A 25,902-nucleotide genomic window follows, 5' to 3' on the forward strand; every position below is an offset into this window, starting at 1 on the left:
GATTTGATTTGTCATTTTCCATCAGAAGAGGCTTTAACATCTTACCATGAAAGCCAGCCGTCATTCTCACTGCCAGTTTATTAGCACCGAACAACAAATCTGTCATGCTGGTTCTGTCACAGTAAATTTAACCTGCACATGAACTGTGATCGCTCTCGGGAGTTAAAGCACTGAATCGAACTAATACGTATGACTTAATTGCCCCTGCTGCAGTTGTTTCTTCTGTTCAACTTGATCCAATATGACTCTTAATGATCCAGCATTTTTATTATGCCTGGCTGAGCCTGCATTTCTTTGACTGCGGTTATTTTCTGGCTTTCAGCAGAGACACGGTTTTAAACTTTTAATCATCTGTTACGCTCTACTTCCATTCACTCAGGCCAGACGATTCACTAGCTTTGGTATGAATGTGGATTCTAAGCCATTATTTTATTCTGAAGGACAGACGTTGCAGTCGTTTGTGTCAGTTTTGATCACGTCACTGGGGACAAAAGGTCAGGAAATAAACTATTAGGTCTGCAAGTTTGTTATCCTTTGAACCTGTAACACATTGTTACCATGTCAGCCCTTTTTTGTCGTGTCAGTGTAACGGAGTTGGATTGCACCATGTAAATATCTTTGGATACCATCATAACCTTCAGAATATATCTGTGTATGTGGGCCCATGTCTTAGAAACGTCTCACAATGATCTACACGCACAGTAAAATGAATTCAGTGGAGTCCAAATAGCTTCACAGCACGTCGGTTTATGCTGATGTGAACACAGCCGTATCAGTCTCCAACAAAGGGACTGTTTGTTTTTTGTGTGCTAAGATAGAAGCAGTGGGACTGTATGAATCAGCAGCTGTGTGGCCTGCTAGCCTGCTGTTGCCGGTATTGTTTTTGCTGCACTGATGGCCATTCATGCTGAGCTGAACTGTCTTACTGTCCTCCGCTGGCTTTAACTCTCTTCAGCAATGGTTCTCTTGTACAGTTGAGTTCACGGTGGCTCAACAGTGATTAGTTTTTTCTATGACATGCTTTGCTGAACCACATAAGTAAACACTGCTCATAAATCATATGTGTGGTTATGGAGAAGCATTGCTTCATGTGTGATTGCTATTTGAATGATGAAAGCGGCCAGTCGCAGCCCCCCACCACACCCACTTCTGTGGTTACACCATAGTTAAAATCTTGTAAATAAAATGTGATTAAAGAGTCTTAACGGCTTAGATTGGAGGAAAAATCCACATGTACCATGCAAGAGTCTGAAATAATGGCCTTTATTTCTTTATATTTAAACTAACAAGAAGCTGGACTTGCTTTCTGAAGGTCTTTCAAGGTTGTTGGGTTATTTTGTTGTTGTTTGTTTACTCATTTTCAGCCCCTTCCTCATACCTCACAAGTTTCAACGAGCTGATTCCTAAAGAGCTATTAAATGCAATCTTGATATGCTGTGCACTACATCCTTACAAATTTTAAGGAAACCTGACAATGGAGGACTAATTAAGAAATGTTAGCCCTAAAAAAAACTATGTACAGCAGATGAACACTATCTGAAAGTCACATTATTGACAAACTGGAAAACATCCAGCAAAGATCTGACACAGACCCTGAGATCCATCTGGCCCTTCAGTTGATCCATGTAGTGTTCGCTAAAGCCTCTTCAGAAATGCTCTCAGTGGATGATGGCTGTCAAGAAGCCATCATTAAATAATCAGAATCAGAAAGACTTTATTTATCCCCAAGGGGTAATTAAGATACAACAAAGCAGCATGACATTGAAGATAAGGACAAACAATAAGAGTGAGATAATAAATACACAGAATATACAGCATATACACAGTTATAAAATTACACAGTTTTAAAATTAAAGTGACTGAATAGGTGAATAAATAACTGCAAGTGACTAAAAGTGAATAAAGTGTCGGCAGTATAAAAGAGTGTCGAGTAGTTCTAGTTAATAAGCAAAACAAGGAGAAGATGAGGTATGCAACATCACACAATAGCTGGACCGAAGAGATAAAACCTCCATGAGCCCAAATTTGACATTTGTGGTTCAAATTGTCGTCGGTACAGTATGTATGCAAGAGGCCGGGAGAGATGTGAAACAGTGTCTACAGCTATCTGTAATACATGGTGGAGGCGCTGCCATGGTTTGAGGCTGCACTTCAGCCAAAATCAAAATAGACTAAATTATAAATGGCAGGAGCTTCGTGTTTAGCGCAACAATGAGCCTAAACACACTGCCAGTGCAGTAAAAGCATCTCGCATGGACCAGCCTCCCCAGAGCCCGGACCTCAACATTACTGAAGCAATGAGGAGTCATCTTGACAGAACAAAAGGTAGCCAACATCGAAAGAAGATCTTTGAATGTTCTTCAAGAACCCTGAAGAATTATTCCTGCAGACTACTTAAAGAAATGAGACAAAGGCTTGCACAGGTTCAGGCTGCATCGAAAGAATAAAGGTGATCATACCAAATACTGATTTTCAAGCTCGTTAGAATTGTACAAAAAGGTTTTTTGTCTTATTTATTGTATTTCCATGTATATTTTCATATGTTTTAATAAATCGCTTCACCTATTTCCTGTTTACAGTATAAGGAGTGAGGTGTGCCTGAGCTTTTGCACAGGACTGTATGTGTGCACGACTCCAAAAGTTACGATTTTTATAACAGCAGCTCAGATTATTAATTTATAAAATAATATTTTATTGAAAATGTAACTAATAGGTTTTTGTAATAACTAAAAAAATTAATTGTTTTTTGTTTTTGGAGTAGTTACGATACCTGCTAACAAGTAAGATCATTTCCTCAGGATAACTCAAAGAACTTAAATGTGGAAAACGTGAATTGCTATGAGATGACTACAAACTGTTGAATAAAAAGTATTATTCTGATTTCGGTGCAGGTGTCACAGTACATTTGTTTAGCTCCAAGCATAGTTTGGTGGCCTACTCAACACCTCACAGCTGATCTGTGATGTCAGACTTTCAGTTTGAGGATAAATATTTTATAAACGTAATAAATGAATATCCACCCTCAAGCTGTCCTGAGGTCTGGGATCAAATGTTGAATTAATGTGTTTTTAAAAGTTCTTTTTAATTGGTTTCCATGGATACTTTTGTCTGGTATTTTTCCATTCACAAGTTCGTTATCGCTTTGTTCTTTGGAAAAAGTCACGAGAATCAGGAGGAATCTCATCAATTTATTGATTTTTTTTTTTTAATCACTTGACTTTCAGGACATCGTCTGAGATGTGTTTTTTCATTTGTTATATTCACTGGCATGTTAACATTGGCGTGAAAATGTTGTACAATAATATTTAACCACTTGCCAGGTGTGTATGTATTTTTGTTAATCTTTAACTTTATTAGACTGAGTAATGTGGTTGTTTCCTTATTGGAATTTCTTCCCAAAGTTTACTCTGTCTGCTGGAAACGACCCAGACTATAGACGATTGCTCATTGAAGTCTGGAGGAGGGGTTTGGTTTACTCAGGGAATAATCACTGTGGGTGTGTAGTGCACTAAAATGGCTTTTGTGTCTGTGTGTTTGTGTAATGTCAGGATCTGCATACACAAACTGTCTCAAACAGATGGATTCACCGTAGAATTATTTTTGAGGTACTGGTGCAGTTCACAAACGCTCCAGTAGGAGGCATTAAACGCTTAGGAATGTTTACAAATGGTTGTCACTGCTCAGTGTGGCAGGGCCCTTTCAGAGAAATGTAGTCCTTTATAATGAAGCCTGTATCAGCTGCACTTTAGAGTGGCATGACACTGTGCAGCTGATCCCGCATCAATTAGAAGAGTAATCATCGTGTTCGGTGCTTTTGATTCTCTTTGCAAAACCAGGCGTACCTCCCATCTGAGCAGCTCTTGATTCTATTGTTCTTTACTTTTACACACTAGTGTTCAGTATTTGTTTTTTTTTTAATTTCATAAACTCATCATAAAACACACCAGTTCTGTGAAAAATTTCATGGCTATTTTGAAACTTCTGTGTTTATATCTTCATCTGTATTCAAGGTCAGCTTGTCCTCTCAGGCGATTTTTAATTTATTGTAAATCTGTTGTTGTAATATATTTCTAAATGTTAATGAGTCTGAGATTCAGTTTGCCCAATCAATAGAAGCTTAAATAGCTGCCATGTTTCAGCCAGGACATTCTGTTTTTCTTTCCATGCGCCAACCAGAGCTTCCTGACTGCAGTGTGTGTGTGTGTGTGTGTGTGTGTGTGTGTGTGTGTGTGTGTGTGTGTGTGTGTGTGTGTGTGTGTGTGTGTGTGTGTGTGTGTGAGTGTCTTTTCCCGGTCCTGACAAGCATTGTTATAGCCTAAGAGGTCCTTCCCAGACCACTACAACACTGTTACCTTTAGTTTGAACTGAGAAAAGGAGGAATCAGCCTTGCTGTGTTGGCCTGCTAGACACCAAGGAACCAATGAGCTAAGGAGCCTTCCACTTTGAGGAAGTTTAACAAAGGATGATATTGTGAAAACGTACAGCCCGCCTTTTTGGTTCTCACCTTTGCGAAACTGAGGACATCCCTTCTGCAACAGGATTAAAATGTGTTTGTGGCTTGCTGATTCATCTTTTATCTTTCTCTGCAGGATCGTAGGGTAAAGCGCAGCATAGTGTGCACCCAGAGGTGTACTGGAAAGGTACACTTTTTTACACTTGGGAAGTGCAACATTAGTGTTTCTTTGTAACACTTTTCCTTTCCTAATCTTTTTATACACCTCACTTTTGGGCACGAGATGGACTTCCTGAGATCCTGTCTGAGACGCGATATATCCTCGGGTAGGTGATTCTCACAGGCTGGACGACACAGTGAGGATGAATACTATCTTTAGCTGAATATATATGTTTAGAAGGACCATTTGGGTTATCATTTTAAAGTAAAAGACACTGGACGGATAATGAAACGACGACGCAAGTACTGGTTTTGGAGCCGGAAAGGTAAAAAGTCAAAGATGTGTCTGCTCTGCTGCTATGGTAAGATTTAGAGACCTGTCATTATGAATTACACAGCAATGAGTTAATGTTGTTGAAAAGGGAAGAGAGTTTTCTTGTTCATGCTTTTAAAAAGTCCTGTGTGAATCATTTTCTTACATGTGAAATGTCCTCGATGCTCTGTTGTCAGTGTTTAAATGGCATTTAGCAACTTTTAGTTTCCTAACTGTTAGAGAGGTCCCATTTCTAACATATCCGTCCTCCTGCTGTACTTCAAAGATCTTTGTTGTGCTGCAGCTCCCTCCGATCAAGTGTTTGCTTGTTCTTGCTTATCTTTAAAGAGCCTTGCCTTCTGCAGCACTGCTAATTGTGTTGGGTTTCGTTAGCAGTCTGCGTGAATGACTGGTAAATTCACACAGAGCGACTACTTGTCATGTACAGTGAGTGCTTTAAATGTTCTTGTTGATTTACTGCGTTGGCCTCCCTGCAGACCTGCCTGCAGCCTCAGAGAAACACAGCAGCATGTGAGGGGAGCTTTAAATCCACCACAGTGGAAAAAAACCAAAAGTTTTGTTCTCAGAGGCCTGGGAACTGGCTCCCACTCTTAAGACCCTCCAACCACTCTGACCTTTTGGCAACGTCCCTGATGAGCTTTTACAACTGTGTTCATGCAATACAGTGTATGCGTGCTGTAACATTGCAGCCCCTTAAATGCGCACCTTTCTTCGGCTCCTGTGTGTTGTTGAGGGGTTGAGTCACCCTCAGTTAAAAGCAGACCAGGAGAAGCGGTGTGAGACATTCTGCTCTCATTCACATTGGCAGGAAGGAAAAGGCTGGGAACACCAGCGAGCCCGGCTCCTTTCACCATGCTCATTGTTTTAATGTGGGAGAGAGTCTAAGAAGCAGCGGAGACCCAACTTATCAGCACTGCTACATGCACAGTTGGATTCATTCTCTATTTTTACTTTAGTGTTCAAAAGAGAGGTTTTAGTTCAGGGAACATTTGAGGATCTCTTAAAAAAAGGTTAATGGTGAATGTTTACTTTAAGTCAAATTAGCTTCTGTAAGCACTGAAGTAGCAGCATTAATCATACTAATGTGGGAACAAATGCCCAGTCTATCAGAAGATTCTCTTAATTTAATGTAGCCATGAAAACTTGAAAAATTATACCAGTAATGATAAATAAATTCTATTATCATGGCATGGAAATGGAATAGGAATGATATAGACATCCCCTCTCTTATTTTAGGGGTACGTAGCATCATGTTAAGAAATACTTACACCAAGTTCTACAAATAATAGTGAACAACAGTTACAGTCTGTTGTTTTTAAATGCTTACGTTCATGAAAGAATGCTCGATGTGTCGGGGTTGGCCTCGGGCATTTAATCCTGCTCACTGTGTTTTTGTTCAGCTCAAGGCCATGAAGTGTGTAAGTGTGTGTGTGTGTGTGTGTGTAAGTGTGTGTAAGTGTGTGTGTGTGCGTGTGTGTGTGTGCGTGTGCGTGTGCGTGTGTGTGTGTGTGTGTGTGTGTGTGTGTGTGTGTGTGTGTGTGTGTGTGTGTGTGTGTGTGCGTGTGTGTGCGTGTGTGTGTGTGTGAGTGTGAGGCATAATGACCAGCCCCTTAATGGTCCGTGCGACCATTTGCGTGTGTGTGTTCCCAAGATGACACACTCTTTTAGTTTGTGCTGCAGTGCAGTTGTCGACATTTTCAAATTAAATTCTGAAATATTGTGTAATTAACACTTACGTCTTTGGAGACTTTACTGGTAGTTGGCGGCTGATTCGTCAATGTTACTTCCTTGTTTTTACGTCGTATTTAAAGAACTTAAACAAGAAAGTAAGTTCTGCGTAGACAAAGGGCAAGTGTCTGGTAGTCATGTGCAGATGATAATGATGAGCTAAATTTAGCACCATTGTTCGTTTCACTTGGTGAGAGTCTTGAGAGTGTTGTTGTTAACCTCTGCTAGGTGCTTCCTGGAAAACTACATGTTTTTTTCTTTCTTTTTTCCCTCCTTTATTGCAAACTCTTTCTTTACCTGTTGATCTCTCTGTTCACATTATTAGTTTGACACGACATGTATGGACATCTTCAGATTTACATACATTCATCTCAAGTTTTAAACTTTCAAACTTGTCGGTTTCATTTAAATCAGGGTGGGTGTTGGAAAAATCTTCAATCTGTTAATGCAATAGAGGACATTTAGATCTCAGGTATTTCATTTGCTGAAATGCAAATAAACAGGTGTTTCCATTTGAGTCTTTTTTTAAATCTATAAAAGGTTTAAAAGCTGAAACAATGGAATTTACAGTAAGATGATGTATTGGATGTTGTTTAAGCACGAAAACAGCTGTCAGGCAGGTGTGCAGTCTCGACTGTAACCACCAGAGGGCTTTCTGCCAACACGCATGTCAGCAGATGTTGGGCAGAAACGCCAAATCAGAAAGGTGTGGGTTTTTAGTATTTCGGATTTTAAGGTGCTAATCTCAAAATTTGTGAACTGCTGTTAAAAATGTCGAACATACATTTATGATTATGGCTCCAAATGAAATTTCACCCTCCCACACTGTCTGTCATCAGTCAGTATGGAGCACCTGATGAGCCTTGTCAGTTGAATTGTGATTGCCTTGTTAGAGTGTTAAATGGTGCAGAGGGGAACGTAGTAAATCCTGTTAGCCACAATGTGATTTACAAAGCATTTGCTGAATAGTAATTCAAACAGACACAGACGATCGGTGGGTATATATGACAGAATTTCACACAGCGCTCCTCATGTTTAACCTGTGCCTGTCTTTAAGCAAGATGGTGTTTGGCTTGATAAACTGGCCTTTTATAAGATCAGCGAATGAGCGCGTTTACATGTATGCTATCACTGCTGCACTCACAAACATGAAAATAATGAGGCGTTTATCAGTGTTAAAGATCCCGTTGAACTCATTTTGTTATACAGCTTGGATTATAATGAGATTTCTTCTGCGTGTTTACTGTGTGGAAAGACGAGATGGATAACAAAAGCATTTTCTGTGCCGAGATCCTTTTCTCACTCCCGGTAAACTAATTGTTTAATCAATTTGATGTTTAGATAAACGCTACAGTCTGGCTGCGTTATTATCTCTTGCACAGCTTTGCTTTAGGGTCGTTGCTTCACAGTCTGCATCGATTTTCAGCTGGTTGTTGGGGTTTTTTGTAGGGGAAGATTGACAGCAGGGATGGCATGATTGTGGGAACCAATCCAGGGCAAGTTGTGAGGCGGGGGTGGATGCTGACCCGTTGCCTGTCCTCCTTTTGTGACAGATGTGCTCTACTGCTGTAGAGACAAGCTTTTGGTTTGTGTACCTTGTTTGTTGTGTATTTGAAGCTTTTGTTCTTGTGTGTGTGTCTCTGAATGTGCTCGTGTCTGCAGACCATACCCATCATTTATTATTGACCTTCAACAATGTGCATGGAGGAGGGGAGGGTTGAGTCAATGAAAACAGCGAGGGATCAAATATGTGCGTGTGTGTGTGTGTGTGCAAGAAAACAGGCGTGTTGGTAAGTGGTGCAGGTTTAATTAATGATGTGTGTGTGTGGTAGGCCCGCTTTGAGCTTATAGAGATGTGATGGGTAATGGCCTGGAGCTATGGTGCTCTCCTCCCCTCGCCTTTTCTCCCAGGCCAAAGAGAGAAGAGAGATGGATGCAGAGTAACAGAGAGGTATGGAAATGGCAAGAGCAGTGGGAACTGCCAGCTGCAGCCATGAGGAGGGAGGAAAAAGTGTGAAGTGTGTGTGTGACTGTGTCTATGTGTGATGAGTGGGAGGAAGGTAGTGAGGCATTAGACAGAAGAAAATGTATGCACATATATTCTCTTGTTACAAGGTAACAAAACATCACAAAACTGTTGAATTTACACAAATGTACATTTTAAAAGCCATCTGGATGATAAGATTCTACTCCCTTAAAATCTGTTTGAAATGAAGGCAGGTTTTTCATCTTTACACAACTGTCTGCTGAAAAGTGACTGCAGTGCTGATGGGTTGAATGTAAGCACTCGTATAATAGAACAGAAGAGCCCTTCACTGTCATTGTATATGTACAACAAAATTGTAGAGCCCAAATAGAGGGACAGAGTCTTAAAAGTCAGCTGAAGATATTATTTGTGTTATTATTTATAGTGATATTTTCTTTAATAAGAATACTTGAAATAAGCTGTGCAAAATATTTTTGACCTTACATTTTGTGTTGTATTGTTTTTGGATTTAAATAGAAGAAAGGCTTCATTTGGGTACATTTAGTGTGTGTGTGTGTGTGTGTGTGTGTGTGTGTGTGTGTGTGTGTGTGTGTGTGTGTGTGTGTGTGTGTGTCTGTTTGACTCTGTGAGGCAGCTCAGAAGTGGTTCTTTAAGCTGTCATCCAGAGGGTGTGACAGCTGATTCATCTTTGGCTGTACAGCAGCGAGGGATGGCTTATCTACCACCAAGCAGAGTGTGCTTCACCTATTTGATTGCATTTCTTATACCTGCGGTGTCTCAGAGTTAGAGCATGTTGTTGCATTGATGTGCCCTTCTCCGTGTGTGTGTGTGTGTGTGTGTGTGTGTGTGTGTGTGTGTGTGTGTGTGTGTGTGTGTGTGTGTGTGTGTGTGTGTGTGTTGTGTTCATCAACCCAACGTAAATAAGACCTGTGGATTTGTAGCTCGTCTTATAAGTGTGCATGTGTACCTACGTGACAGTAATTCCTGCACTCACGTCACACTGCAGGTTGTACAGTGAATACTTAACTAGGTCCATTATTCGGCATCTGAAAAACAAAACTTCTGAAAAGCATCACAAAAGAAACAACACACCCTCTTTCTGATAAAAATCAGTGAATATGCTATCTGGTGACAGCCCAAAAACCACGACAGAGCCTGAACCAGTACAACCAGTGTACAACGAGTACACTGTACAAACACCACCAGACTTATGGTGATCTTCTAAAGCTACACCATTAGTAAAAGTCTACATATGCAATACTGCTGAAACTAACAGCTCGTGCCGAGATAATGCAGCTGTGCTAGAGCACTTTCTTCTGTATCATTGTGATATAGACATTATGACAGTGGTTTTTGTTTTGGCCCAGTCTGAAACCACTGAAACGACTTGTACTGTATTTTCACGACCATAAGGCGCACTTAAAAGTCTTAGATTTTCTTCAAAAAGTACGGCGCGCCCTATAGCGCAGTGCGCCCTGTGTGTTGTAAGGAGGACGTAGTAGAGAACACCATGAGAACGCTAAAGGGTGAAGTGTGGGCGTTGATCGTATATACCGGACAATCGCACATACCTGTATAAAAGGTCAGGTATGTGCGTTATGTGGAACATCGTTGTTTTAACAACCCTGAAAATGGCAAAGAGACACGCTTATGAAGCACAGTTTAAACTGAAGGCCATCAGCTACGCGGAGGAACATGGAAATCAAGCAGCCGCGAGAGAATTTAAGATTAATGAATCGATGGTTCGCAAGTGGAGGAAGCTGGAAAACAAGCTCCGGCAGGTCAAGAAGACGCAGCTGAGTTTCCGCGGACATAAGGCGAGGTGGCTTGAGTTGGAGGAAAGACTCGACTTGTACGTGCTGATTCCACAGATAAGGTACGAAAATATGTCAGGCTACGTCAGTAGCAGTTGGTCTTCAGGGTTTCTACTCCACGGCCCTATTTCATACTGGTCCACATTTCCAATGCACGCTATTTTCTGCAAGTACCGCTGCTTCGCCTCTGAATGAAATCGGTCTCTATACAGTTCATTCTCTTTTGAGCTGCTTTTAAGCATCTTTCTTGTAGTCGTCGTTCCAACACAGTGTGTTTGGTTTGATTCGTAGACCCCGAAAATGGCGCTGCGCTCCCATAATGCATTGCGGCGTGACGTCAACTCCAAAGCCCTATACACACTCAACACAAGGCTCCAGCCTGTCTCTCTCAACCACCCAGGTTAGGAGGGAACTGAGGAGGATTAATGGCAAGAAGGCAGCGGGCCCAGATGGCATCAGCTCGAGGGTCGTCAGGTCCTGCGCGGACCAACTGTGTGGGGTGATGGAGCACCTCTTCAACCTGAGCCTGAGGTTGGGAAGAGTCCCACAGCTCTGGAAAACCTCCTGTGTTGTACCAGTGCCAAAGACTTCACGCCCCAAGGACCTCAACAGCTACAGGCCGGTGGCTCTGACATCCCACCTGATGAAGACCCTGGAGCGGTTGGTCCTGGCTCAGCTTCGGCGCCTAATAAGCTCATCACTGGACCCACTTCAGTTTGCCTACCAGCCTGGCATTGGAGCGGATGATGCCGTCATTCACCTCCTACATCGTTCCCTCGCTCACCTGGAGACCGCTGGAAGCACTGTGAGAATCATGTTCTTTGATTTCTCCAGTGCCTTCAACACCATTCTTCCCTCGGTTCTAAAGGACAAGCTGGTGAACTCTGGAGTGGACCATCACCTCACTACCTGGATCCTGGACTACCTCACCGACCGACCACAGTATGTGAGGACTCAGGGCTGTGTGTCGGACAGGGTCGTCTGCAGTACGGGGGCCCCACAGGGAACGGTTCTGGCTCCGTTCCTCTTCACCATCTACACTGCAGACTTCTCCCACAATTCCACCCAGTGCTTCCTGCAGAAGTTCTCTGATGACTCTGCAATAGTCGGCCTCATCACTGATGGGGACGACAAGGAGTACAGAGGTCTGACCCAAGACTTTGTGGACTGGTGCCAGCTGAACTACCTCCAGATCAACGCCAGTAAAACCAAGGAACTGGTGGTAGACTTCCGCAGGCACAAGCATTCTCCACTGCAACCACTGAACATCCAAGGTATGGACATTGAGGCTGTGGACAGCTACAGGTACCTTGGTGTTCATCTGAACAATAGACTGGACTGGACTCATAACTCAGACGCCCTCTACAGGAAAGGGCAGAGCAGGCTGTACCTGCTGCGGAGACTCAGGTCGTTTGGGGTGGAGGGCCCACTCCTGAAGACCTTCTATGACTCTGTTGTGGCTTCTGCTATCTTTTATGGTGTGGTCTGCTGGGGCGGCAGCATCTCTGCTGGGGACAGGAAGAGACTGAACAGGGTGATCCAAAGGGCCAGCTCTGTTCTAGGATGCCCTCTGGACTAGGGATGGGTATCGTTTAGGTTTTATCCGATACCGGTGCCAAATCGGTACTTTTGAAACGGTGCCGGTGCTTAAACGGTGCTTAAAGAATGGAGAACACAAACTTTGTCCAAAAACCTCTCATGTTCAGCTGTTTGTTTGTTTTTTTGTAAAAAGATAACAATGTTAGCCTTTTCTGCAGCTATGGGGCATATATGGCATCACTCTTGGCTGGAAGCAGTGCTTAAACAATGGAAAAAAAACACAAACTTTGTCCAAAAACCTCTCATGTTTAGCTGTTTTCCACTTTTTCTTTGGTCATTTTAGCCTTTTTGGCCAGGGTGAAGGGAGTATCTGCCATCAAACAAGAGGACAGCCGCATGTAGCTATGATGATGTTTGCTAGTTCACCTTACATGCATTAATGTAATAACGTGGTTAGCCTACTCAACGTAAATTACACACGGACAACATTAAGCGACTCACGCAGAGAAGAACGGCTGCTGCTGCATCATCATCCTCATCATTTCTGCTACACTGGCAGGGCTAGGGGCCAGGACTCTATTCTTCGGGTTTTTGGGGGATGTTGCTCCGGGTCCGATAACTGGCAACACACCCAACGTGCACAGTGTGAGGTCTCGCAGCAAGCTATCAAATACGGCGCATTTCTTGGCTTTTAAAAAAAACGCTATGCGTCGCCAGGTGTTTCATCGGATTCGAGGTGTTACCTCCTTTGACAATATCACAGTATCAGCTTAAAGCACTTGTTGCTGCTGAGTTTGCATCTTTTACTGTGAAGTACAGCCAGACTTTTGACCGCTTCGCCTTGGACATTTTTAATCTGTAGCTCTGCTCTAACTGAACGTACGTACCTGGCCCCGCCTACTATCCTGGGAAACGTAAAATGATTGGCTAGAAGTGTATCACAGCTCAGGGAAAAAAAAGCACCGAAATAAAGCACCGAAATGTGCGCTGCTTTTCGGTCTGGTTACTACCGGTACCCATCCCTACTCTGGACCCAGTGGAGGTGGTGAGTGACAGGAGAATGGCGGCTAAGCTGTCATCCCTGATGGACAACATCTCCCACCCCATGCAGCAGACTGTGACAGCACTGAGCAGCTCCTTCAGTGGGAGACTGCGGCACCCACGGTGTGGGACGGAGAGATTTCGCAGGTCTTTCCTCCCCACTGCTGTCAGACTCCATAATAAAGACTTTAACTGATCAAGCACACACATCCATACATATGCAATAATACTAAGTGCAATAATCCTTTCTGTCATCGTTGTATTTTTACTCAGTTGTATATAGTATTTGTATTTGTATCCTATTTTTATCTTATTGTATATTTATTTTATTTTATTCTACTGTATATAGTATTTTATTTTATTCTTTTCTGTACAGTTGTGTACTGTATTTATTCTTATTGTATTCTAATTTTTGCCTCATAACTTTTGCACTGTCCACTTCCTGCTGTGACAAAACAAATTTCCCACGTGTGGGACTAATAAAAGTTATCTTATCTTATCTTATCTTATTATTGTCACTGCTACATTTCTGTAATGAACCAGAAATTATTTCCACTACTAATTAATTACCGTTGAGCTCAAAGGTTATATTAATAAATGGTTAACGAATGTGTATTTATGATGACGATTTGTGAGACTGGTAAACTTACCTTTGTTCGTATGATGGTCTTTCGTTCTACACGGTGCATTTCAAGGTCCTGTACCCATCCGTCGGTAAACTGTACCTGGGCTTGTTGCAGTGACCTGAAGTTACTAAACTTCATGAGTGTATGCACTCACTCCAAGAACCGTATAATTATAAATTTTAAATGTAAGCGTGGTGAAAGTTGGGCAGCACGCTAAGGTCTTTTGTCCACTCTGTGTGCTCGTAAGGGTCTGACCCTTTCACTCCTTTGATTTTTTTCCTCGTATCTTTTCTGTCTTTTCATCGAGTCTGTCTTTGTACGGACCAGCATTGTTCACCTTTTGTTTTGTACATTCCTTTTTTGTGCGGCAAAGAAAAAACAAGAAGGTATTGGAACCGGAGAATGAACGTTTTGCGGTACTGCAAATGCTTGCATTTGATGCGGTACTTGGATTGTTTTGCCAAGAGTTCCCGGCATGCAATGCGTGAAAATCACGTGATTGCTAAACAAGGGGGCGGGTGCATCCGGCCTCCTCGGCTGTAATTGGTCCAGCCCAGAGTCGATCATGACCAATTGGTCAATCCAACACCTTTCATTATATATATCCTTCCTAAAAAAAAAAAAATCCATCGGCCTATAAAAACAAAAATTGCCAGCGACCCACCGGGTATGCCCGATGGCCAGTCCAGCTATGCTTGGCTGCCATGCTAATGGACAGAAACTGCCGCCTATGGTGATTTTTAAGCGAAAGACTTTGCCTAAAGAGAAGTTTCCAGCAGGAATCATCATTAAGGCAAATGAAAAGGGCTGGATGGATGAGGAAATGATGAAAGACTGGCTGAGGGAGGTGTATGTAAGGAGACCAGGTGGTTTTTTCCACGCATCACCATTGCTCTTAATCTGTGACTCTATGCGTGCCCATCTCACAGCCGATGTGAAAAAACTAGTGAAACAAATGAACTGTGAGCTTGCTGTCATTCCGGGAGGCCTGACAAAGGAACTCCAACCGCTGGACATCGGTGTGAACCGCCCGTTCAAAGTAAGGCTGCGAGCGGCCTGGGAGCGATGGATGACCGATGGAGACCACAGTTTCACCAAGAGTGGAAGGCAGCGCCGGGCGAGTTACGCCACAATTTGCCAATGGATTGTAGATGCTTGGGCTAACATGTCTGCTGGCACTGTTGTTCGAGCTTTCGCAAAAGCCGGCATCATTTCCGAGGAGCCGCACGGAAAGTGACTCTGACAGTGAAGAAAGTGAACTTGGCATGTTTGATGGAGATTTAGCGCAGCTGTTCAATTCAGACACAGAGGATGAGGACTTCGATGGGTTTGATTGATGATAAAAATGTGAGTACCAAACTTTGTTTTGCTCCTGCTTTATTTTTAAATACGCACACTTGTATGCTTGTGTGTTGTTGATGATGACGATTACCGGTAATAGAAATGTGAGTAAGGTACCGAACTCAGGTTTGCTCCCGCTTTATTTTTAAATACGCATACGGTACTTGTATGCACCCTATGATCCAGTGCGCCTTATGTGTGTGTTAAATACAGTAATAGCACACATAACTGAGACTGCGCCTTTTAGTACAGTGCGTCTTATGGTCGTGAAAATACGGTACTTTAGCCAACTTTAGCCAACCCCCTTCTACCAGAAACACTTAGCTGATGTGTGTGTGTGGTTTTGATATTTCACGAGAAATTATATTGTTGTATCAGCCTTTATAGCCATGTTTCCATCCATTAGCCATGGATGGAAACCAGACAAAATACTTACGGAAAGCTTACAGACAACTTAAAACTCAAGCTATTTAACTTCAAATCTATTCCCATCCATCCATCCATCTTCATCCGCTTTATCCAGGGCCGGGTCGCGGGGGCAGCAGCCTAAGCAGAGAAGCCCAGACCTCCCTCTCCCCAGCCACCTCCTCCAGCTTATCGGGGGGAACACCAAAGCGTTCCTAGGCCAGCTGAGAGATATAATCTCTCCAGCGTGTCCTGGGTCTGCCCCGGGGCCTCCTCCAGGTGGGACATGCCCAGAACACCTCACCCAGGAGGCGCCCAGGGGGCATCCTTGTCAGATGCCCGAACCACCTCAGCTGGCTCCTTTCGATGTGGAGCAGCAGCGGCTCTACTCTGACCCCTCCCGGATGGCCGAACTTCTCACCCTATCTCTAAGGGAGAGGCCAGCCACCCTTCGGAGGAAGCTCATTTCTGCCGCTTCTATCCGCGATCTCGTTCTTTCGCTCACTACCCACAGCTCGTGGCCATAGGTGAGGGTAGGGACGTAGCTCGACCGGTAAATTGAGAGCTTCGCTTTTACACTCAGCTCCCTCTTCACCACGACGGACCGGTGCAGCGTCCGCATCACTGCAGCCGCAGCACCAATCCGTCTGTCGATCTCCGGCTCCCTTCTCCAATCACTCGCGAACAAGACCCCGAGATACTTGAACTCCTCCACTTGGGGCAGGAACTCGTCCCCAACCCGGAGTGGGCACTCCACCCTTTTCCGGCTGAGAACCATGGCCTCAGATTTGGAGGTGCTGATCCTCATTCCCGCTGCTTCACAATCGGCTGCGAACCGTTCCAGTGCGAGCTGGAGGCCTTAACCCGATGAAGCCAACAGAACCACATCATCCGCGAAAAGCAGAGATGAGATTCTGAGGCCGCTGAAGTGAAAGCCCTCCGCCACTTGGCTGCGCCTAGAAATCCTGTCCATAAAAATTATGAACAGAATCGGTGACAAAGGGCAGCCCTGGCGGAGCCCATCACCCACTGGGAACGAGTCTGACTTATTGCCGGCAATGTGAACCAAGCTACTGCAACGGTTGTATAGGGATCGAATGGCCCGTAGCAATGGGCCAGACACCCCATACTCCCGCAGCACCTCCCACAGGACACCCCGAGGCACACGGTCGAATACCTTCTCAAAGTCCACAAAACACATGTAGACTGGTTGGGCAAACTCCCATGCGCCCTCAAGTATCCTTGAGAGGACGAACTCTCCTTTCCAGCACCCTGGCATAGACTTTCCCAGGGAGGCTGAGGAGTGTGATCCCCCTGTAGTTGAAACACACCCTCCGGTCTCCCTTCTTAAAGATGGGGACCACCACCCCGGTCTGCCAGTCCAGGGGTACTGCCCCTGATCTCCACGCAACATTTTAGAGGCGTGTCAACCAGGACAGCCCTACGTCCAGAGCCTTCAGGAACCTCGCCCCCGGAAATTGGCGGGTCTCTCCCCTCATCCCCAGACTCTGCTTCCTCCTCGGAAGACGTGTCAGTGGGATTAAGGAGGTCCTCAAAGTATTCCTTCCACCGCCTGACAATTTTCTCAGTCGAAGTCAGCAGCGCTCCGCCAGCACTATACACAGTGCAGGTAAAGCACTGCTTTCCCCTTCTGAGTTGCTGACGGTTTGCCAGAATCTCTTCGAGGCAGTCCGAAAGTCTTTTTCCATGGCCTCTCCGAACTCCTCCCACACCCGAGTTTTTGCTTCAGCCACTGCCCGAGCCACATTCCGCTTGGCCTGTTGATACCTGTCAGCTGCCTCCGGAGTCCCACAGGCTAACCAAGCACGATAGGACTCCTTCTTCAGCCTGGTGGCTCCCTTCACCTCTGGTGTCCACCATTTGGTTCGGGGATTACCACCACGGCAGGCACCAACCACCTTGTGGCCGCAGCTCAATGCAGCAGCTTCGGCAATGGAGACGCTGAACATGGTCCATTCGGACTCAATGTCCCCAGTCTTCCTCGGAATGCTGTTGAAGCTCTGCCGGAGGTGTGCGTTGAAGATCTCGTGGACTGGGGCCTCTGCTAGACGTTCCCAGCACACCCTCACTACGCGTTTAGGTGCATCGGGTCTGTCCAGCGTCCTCCCCCGCCACCTGATCCAACTCACCACCAGGTGGTGATCAGTTTACAGCTCAGCCCCTCTCTTTACCCGAGTGTCCAGAACATATGGACGCAGGTCTGGTGATACGATTACAAAATCGATCATCGACCTGCGTCCTAGAGCGTCCTGGTGCCACGTGCACTTATGGACACTCTTATGTTCGAACAAGGTGTTCGTTATGGCCAAATTGTGATTTGCACAGAAGTCCAATAACAAAACACCCACCCTGTCGTTACCCACGTGAGCATTGAAGTCTCCCAGCAGGACAACAGACTTCCTTCCACCTTCCAGCACCCCCCCGGCTGAACTGCCACTCAGCGCATAAGCGCAGATGACAGTCAGGACCCGTTCCCCGACCCTAAGGCGCAGGGAACAAACCCTCTCATCCACCGGGAAAAACCCCAACGTACCAGCAGCAAGCCGAGGGAATATTAGAATACCCACCCCAGTCCGCCGCCTCTCACCAGGGGCAACTCCAGACTGAGACAGAGTCCAGCCCCTCTCCAGGAGACTGGTTCCAGAGCCCAAGCCATGCGTAGAGGCGAGCCCGACTATATCTAGCCGGTACCTCTCAACCTCACGCACTAACTCGGGCTCCATTCCATGTCCCTATTGCCAGTCTTGGCAGCCGGGGATCGGTCCGCCAGGGCCTCCGCTCCTGGCCACCGCCCGGCACACAATGCACCCGACCCCTATGGCGCCTCCTGTGGGTGGTGGGCCTGCGGGAGAATGGGCCCATGTCTCCTCTGGCACCCTCCCCGGGCCTGGCTCCGGGGCGGGGCCCCGGTAACCCTATCCCGGGCAGGGTAAACTGTTCCCTCGATGTTTTCTTCATAAGGGTCTTCTGAATCGCTCTTTGTCTGGTCCCTCACCCAGGACCAATTTGCCATGGGAGACCCTACCAGGGGGCAAAAGCCCCCAGACAACATAGCCCCTGGGATCCCTGGTATAAACAAAAACCCCTCCACCACGATAAGGTAGCGATTCACGGAGAGGCAAATCTATCGTCTGATCTCGGAAGCTAAGCAAATCTATTCCCCTTTTGTTTAAATAACTCTCCTTGGATTGTCTACATCATGCACAAAACGCTGCCGCTGCGGGCCTGAAGTCCTGCACGTCTGTGCTAATCATAGAAGAAACATGAGGCTTGTTTTAAAATACTCGCTGTTTAAATTAAGTACCTTTTTAGATTTGACATTACTGTCCCGTAGCTTTTACTTGCAATTTTTATGGTTCTTAAAATTGGGAGCAAAGACTTCCTTGCCTTTGAATCTGCATGTGTCTTTGTATTTTTGTGTGTGAGAGTGCTGATTAAACTGACCTGTAATGGCTTCTGCAGTAAATGGCCAGGCAGTAAACGAGAATACAATTATCTCTGTAGCACCGTGATTTCCTGAATGTGGTTCACGGACACACAGAATCCGCAGGAAGCACTACACACTGCGTATATTGAGGTCTGGATGTAGTTATTACTCTCTAGGCCTTTCAGTCACTAATTACTGTGTTGTTTAATAAGGCCCAGCCAGACTGTGTGTTTCAAGGTGTGTCTGAGACTAACAGCGTGAGCAGGTCATTTCATGGAAAACGTGAAAGTATTTAATTTTAATGGGTCTTCATGTCAGGCACTGGCTGTGAAGAAATTATACAAGACCTGAAAGAAAATGACATTAGTAAGACACATTGGGCAAAGGGAGATGAAAACAGGAGCGGACAGGAGAACAGAAAATGGGCCAGAAGCGCCGTGACTGCCAGTCTGAATTAATAAAGACACCACAAGAAGGAAGCTTACAACAAATACGGAAAAGTGCCCACGGTGCACAATGCTTTACCGTGGGTACTGAACACCCACAGTGCAATATTGTGTGTGCATCACACATTTCTTAATAGGGGGAACTGCCACGAGGAGGAAACTGTTTGTGAAAGCAAACAGTTCTCTATACGTGCGTCTGTAGCACTTAGCATGGCCAGAAGGTCATTTTGTCAGACAGCAATGACATTCTGAGAAGTGTTCTTTCTCAACGTGTCAACACTCCAGTCACCCCGACCACAACATATATCTGTCTGCTCTGCACTTTTCTGTAACTTCCGAGATCAAAGTGACAAGATGTCTAATACTGGCACATGTCGAGCTTCTGTTTGAGAGAAGCCTACCTCACGCCGATGGAAAGAGTCTGATCTCACCACGAATGCTTTCTTGTTTCACTCTTGGTCTTCAGTTGAAGGTTTTAATCCTGACGTGGTTCTTTAAGGGTTTGTGATGACATCTGAATTTATGGGATTATAAAACCAGCTCAGAATTTTTTGTGTGAGTGTGTGCATGTCATCAAGCTAAAAAAAAACCTGTTAGTTCCTGTATTTCAACTTTCACAAGAGGTTGAGGGATAATTTTGTGAGACTGAACTGTAAACATGAAAACCTTCCCTTTACTGTTAACTTTGAGCTTTTATCTCTAAAACTGTTCATATTTCCATTTGAACCCAAATTCCACAAAAACCAGTAATAAAAAGGCTTTTTAACAGACACTTTCCAAAACTAAAGTTACCTTCATTCTGGTTGGGTTGCGCACCAGTTCCTCTGACATCGTCTTATCACTCATTAGCTTACTATTCAAACGTGACAAGTGAAATCTCCCGCAGCAAGCTTAAACCTGTGATGCAGGTTGATTGCGCAGAGAATCGCTGATCATTATGCAAGTGCCTGTGTAAAAGCAGATGGATTTATGCAGGTATTTTAGTTCTGCAGAGCCAAATAAGACAGGTCAGGGTGAAGAAGGGACCACCAAAGAAAAGCCGATCACAAAACGGAAAAGATATGACAAATCAGGCTATGAGGCAAAAACAAAAGCGCAGCTTTTTTTGGTTTCATGGACAAAAGAATTTCTGTGGCTGGAATATGACGAGCTAAATAACATCATGTTCTGCCGGGTGTGTCTTGTTTCCCTCGATTTCTGAGTCGACAAGCACCTTTGTTACTGGGACCAGTAATTTTAAGAAAGACCCCATTAGAACCCATGAGAAATGCAAGAAATGCATTATTGCTCAGTCTGCAGTATCTTTCCCAGAACAAACGCCAATTGCAAAAAAACTACTAAAAATAAACCAAGCACAACAAGAAGTCCAGAAGAAACGCAGAAGAAAAAGCTGTTTAGAACAGCGCGATGCTGCAAAGAGTGAACTACCTTTGGCAAAATGTAGCAGCCTTTGCAAACAAAGCAAATGATCTTGGTTCCACTTACCTCTTACCCGTGACTTCAGTGGAAATGTCAGATTCAGGATCTGACACAGACTGATCCATGTTCTACACAGTTCTTACAAGTTCATAGAAATTTCTGTTCAATTAGAACCAAATATTTGAGTTGATGATTGTATTCTTTTACAGTTGTTGTAATTTGTGTTTTAACAATTTTTTAAGTCAATCAAAAAATTGTCCTCTTTTTTTTCAGGCTACTTAAATTTATTTTGGGCTACCAAAAACTGAAGAGTGTCTGCCGGAAGGGCTACCAGAGATTTTGAAATTTTGCGAGCCCTGAAATTTTCTAATCTTTTTGTAACACGCTTCCTCTTGAGGCACCATAGACACTGATTTATTTGGCACGTCTATGAACTGAGTCACCCTTATTTTACCTCAAACCTGCATTTTGTGTCTCGCTGTCAGTCTGAAAGCTGCTGAAGTTGACAGCTGGATTTTTTTAAACCGCTATGTCAGGCTTCTACTTTCTTTACACAGAGATCAGTTCTTCATCAGCTCTCTCTTCAGATTGTCTTTCTTACGCCTTCCACCCAACCCCACCCTCCTCTTTCTTCACGGCGGGGGGTTGTTGCATGTCACACTCTCCACCTATATTGTGCTATAGCCACCAGCAGCAGGGGCGGCAGATGAGTATGGCCATTGGCTTCTTCCCCTCTCACCGGCCCTCCCCTTACCCGACACAATGGGTTCGCTTGTCCATGCAACACGCACAGGCATATGCAGAAACACATTCACACACACAGAGGGGGCTTTACTCTGGGGCTGAGTATCGCTTCCCCACCATATGCTCCGTCTCCGCTGGAATGTTATTATCCTCATTTGCTGTAGAGAGAGCGGAGCATGAGGTAAAAGAAGAAGGAAAGCGTGACTAGGTTAGGCTAAAGGGCGACTGGGTGTTGAAACGTATCTGTGTGAGGGAGAGAGAGAGAGAGAGAGACCGTGAAAAGGAAGGGAGGATGCAACCGATGCAGTGAGGCAGCAGTTTAACACCAGCCTCAACCTGCTACTGTGAGCGACAGAGCACAGGGAGAGGCACAAGGCACCTTTTTATTCTCACTGGACACAGCCTCCTCTAAGGTCAGTGTTTCTCTCTCTCTTTCTGTCTCTTTTATTTTTACCCTGGTTTACCAAGCAGCACCGGCACCCCGCATCCGTCGAGCTCACACTGTAGCCATAGGGCGGTAGGTTCACAGAGCTGACAGACAAAGTGTGTGTGGTTCATAACCACAGAGAGTATGAAATGCTGTTCTCTATTCTGCACACTTACACATTAAACGCCTGCTGAGGGTGATGGTTAACAATGGGAGGAGCACACATCACAAAAGACAAACCTGAGCTCTCACCACAGGATGCTGCTCTGGTGGGTGCTGTAGCTCAGTGTGTGTGTGTGTGTGTGTGCTATGACCTGTGTTAGCTGGAGAGGACTATTAATTTTCTTTAAGGCAGTGCCAACTGAGCCTCTTTAGACGTGCACACATATAAAGACTGTTAAAGTCTGTAAACGCTGCTTCCCATTTGAGCTGTGGGAAAATAGGTGAGGCAGTGTGTGTGTGGATTTTGTGTCACCTCGTACAAACACAGCTCTGATTTATAGTCGTCCTGTCTTGTCAGCTGTACTCTGATCCTATAAAAGTTTATGTAGTCTGAACTGCATGTAGTTCACTCTAAACTTCCTGAAAACAGCAAAGTCACAATAGCTTTTTAACCAATAAAACTGTTGGACTAAGGATGACACTCATGCTTTGACCTGAGTCGCCTCTCTTCATTCGTGTGCTGGGTGCTATCAGCGTTACTCTTTAGCTAACTGTCTTTACAGTTAAAACTATTAAAGTCGGCTACACCAAGCTACACTCTGAGCATGGCTGCCATTCCAGCCGAGAAGAGGCAGGGGGGTTGTCAAATCCTGTGCATTGATTGGTCTCTATACTAGCCGGGCTCTTCAGTGTGTCTGTGTGGTCCCAGTAAGAGGGATCCTCCAAGATCAACGAGTAAATCCAGGAGTTCATTTCATTCGTAACTCTTCTCCCTCTACTTGCATGTTATCTAAAATAGTAGACGCATTAAAACCGAGTTAGATCTTAACTCGTCAAAAGAAGAGAAGAGATATGTAATGTGACCAAAAATAGCACCAAACTGAAGAGAGCATTTTTGTTTTTGTTTTTTTAAGAGAAGTAAAAAAGAGGAAGGAGAATAACGAGCCGCGTCACAGTGAATAAAATGTGCATAACTCTACAAATATGGCTTACTTTGATCACGTTTGCGTGATCAAAGCTTGTTCTGGTCTCAAACTAAATGTGCTGTGTCACTGTCCTTGGGACGCAGTGCTACCTCTGCTGTAATAAAGCTGGTTGCCTTGTCATTTTATCCTCTTTTTGTGGAGCAGTTTGTCCTTCTGTTAAGACTCTTATGACACAAACCACAAACGCTGATGCTGTTTGACACTTTATTACAAAGCGTCAGGTTAGGTGTTGTGCGCTTGTGAATGCAGACGAGCAGAAAAGCAGGTGACCAAGCTCATTTGATCTGTGGGTTTAAAAATGGAGTGTGCAGAATGAGGAAGAAAGAGGAGGACAGAAAATTAGTAGCATAGTCAGCTTGGTTATAGAGGAAGTTAGTCACGTTAAATCTTATCCATTGCTTTCTATCTTTCTCTTTCTGCCTCGTTACAGCACCAGCCTTGGCTCTGGGCTCGGCTGCAGGCTTGCTTTCAGGATTGCAGGGGTTTTCTGTGCATTCCAAGTCTGTGCTGGGAATATGGGCTCTGCTGCCAATCAGAATGGCTCATTCATGCTGAGCACAATGATCCCGTTTGAGGCACAAGTCCTTACCCACGCTGTTTGATTGGCATTATATTCAGCATCTATTTACTTCATCCATTATGCATTGAGTCAGATCTGTTTGGCATTAATGATTCTCTCTTGTTTACTCTCTACTTGATGCATAAGAATAAAAAAAACTGAGACAAACAAAGATATTTAACGAATGAAGAAATTGTTTGGAGTATAGAACAGAAATGTGCAGATCTATAGAGCTGGGCACATTTGCTCCCAAAATATTGGCTAACAAAGAACAAGAAGAAAACTGCTGATGTTAGCTTGTCCCACACTTCATAGTAGATTCTAGTAGTAGTTGGTCACATTGTAACCTCACGACTTTATTTCCAGATTAAAATTAATCACGTCTATTGCATTACTGTGAGAAGCTCTGAACTGTTGCTGGCACGACCTTCCAGAAATGCCGTGTGCTGTCGCTCACCTTCTGTACACGGCATCCGTACAGTCTGTCGCCTCCGGCTGCTCGGTGCGTAAGAACAACAGGCACATTTCACTGATTTAATCGTCGTGAACTGAAGCCAGCATCAGAAGAGCAATAACAACTTAGTCGTTAGCGGCAGTTTGTGGGAATTTCTCATGTGGTTATTTTTGGATCTGGAGCTACAATTAGGTTCAGGAAGTCGTGAGATTTTTGCCAAAGTGTTGTAAATATAAATGGTTATTAATAGCAATCTTTTTTATAAAGGAGCGATTTGCAAGGAATTTAAACAGAGCTGCTTTAGTTGAAGAACTAGTTAAAGGACTCTGTGGCACAAACACTGAACTCACGCAAATAGTGTACGCACTATTGTATAGACATTTTTGCCTTTTTATACCCAGGCTGATATGCTGCACAGAGGTTTCCTCTTTCACAAATCTCCAGTTAATCTGTTGGACCCTTGAGATCCAGTTGATTTAGGCTCATCATGAAGAGCTTGTCGTAAATAAGCATTGTTGTTCATTTATGAACATACAGGTCTCCCAGGACTCGGTCAGGCATGGTAATCAGGCAGACATGCTATTGATTGGCACATTTGGGAGCTTCTGCCACACCAGCTGTGATCTTTCTGGGGGTTTTTTAAGGTAGACCTGCAGGTCATGTGGATGAAGGAGGAGATGACAAGAAAAATGAGATGACTGTGATGAGCAAGATGCTGTGAAAAAAGGCACACAGAGGAAAAGACTGTGGCATGTTGATGTTATCACAGACTGCAACAGTCAAGCTCTGCCTTAGGTCTCAGTGATTGTAGCGTACACTGCTGTTTGGATCTCAGCTATGTGCTCTCATAGCCCTCTGATACTAACTTTATTTTTCTTAGTATCCCTGGTTGTGGTAGAGCTACAGTATTTGGATCAGTTGTGGAACTTAACGTCTGCCATCTGGCATGACAAACATGTTTAAATGGTCTGTTATAGTCATTCTTCTCCAGAGAATGATTATCCCTGCAACAGCAAACAGGAAGCCTATAGTTTCCATCTCTTCCTGTCTCTATGGGGCGGGGGGAAGGGTCCGTAGTGTTGTTCAGCTCGAGGATTGTAGCACATCCAGTCACCCAGTTGGCCTGCCCTCATTAGACATGGGCCGGAGAGCATGTTCAGATCATGCTTATCTTCACATGCTGGAGCTTTGTAGGGTGCCTGGTGGTAAACAAAGAGGCACAGTGATGTGCAGATTTTATGAGGCAAGAAGTGTGGCATTTTGTAGCTGAAAACAAAGACTGTCACAGGTCTGTGATCTCAGCAAAAACAGCACAGGATACTGCTCACCATATAAAACAATCTGCATAGATAGCATCTAGCAGCCGAAGAGTCTGCGCTGAAAGAGAAGCTAAAAACAAGAGGGAATCCCAGCTTACAATCCCAGTATTGCAAATAGGTAACTGCTAAAGCAGTGAATGACGAAGATGAAACCAAGCCTGAACATGGATGATGCATTCTGCAGCTACTTTGCAGCTACTTTGTGTCAGGGGTAAATGAAAGCTCAACAAACTGGCATTAAATTCAGGTACCAGAAAAACCAGCTTATTCTTTTAAGTGTTATATGGACAACGAACTACGTCAATTTCCCACGTTTGCTCCGTGAGCTGGAGACGCAGGGTCTCATCTGGTTGTCTTGAATACACAAAACGCTTACAAGGCCTTTTAATTTTCACTCTATTATGCCTGCGACAGAAAGCCATCACTCTCTGGTAATTGTCCATAATGGAAGAACGAGATTGAACAGAGGCAGACGCATCTGGTCTCTTTCAGTAGCCTCTGAGTCAAGCAA

At 44.4% G+C, this 25,902-nt stretch overlaps 1 protein-coding gene across 5 annotated transcripts in view; it reads left to right on the forward strand.

Annotated features, from left to right (window-relative positions):
- Positions 1-25,902, forward strand: part of fgd4a (FYVE, RhoGEF and PH domain containing 4a) — a 54,958-nt gene that overhangs the window by 1,605 nt on the left and 27,451 nt on the right. For 2 of the 5 annotated variants that reach the window (XM_080303949.1, XM_080303951.1), the window contains exon 1: positions 21,518-21,897. The exons of 2 other annotated variants lie outside the window; for them this stretch is intronic. Coding sequence is in view for 1 of the 3 variants with exons in the window: in XM_026176659.2 (XP_026032444.2) it covers positions 4,899-4,974 (76 nt within the window). In the remaining 2 variants the exon portion in view is untranslated. Of the gene's footprint in view, positions 1-4,828; positions 4,975-21,517; positions 21,898-25,902 lie in introns of those variants that run through there. One more of the 5 variants, XM_026176659.2, reaches the window with a different exon arrangement.

This window comes from Astatotilapia calliptera, chromosome 7, assembly GCF_964374335.1.
Source record: "Astatotilapia calliptera chromosome 7, fAstCal68.1, whole genome shotgun sequence".
NCBI classification, from domain to species: Eukaryota; Metazoa; Chordata; class Actinopteri; order Cichliformes; family Cichlidae; genus Astatotilapia; species Astatotilapia calliptera.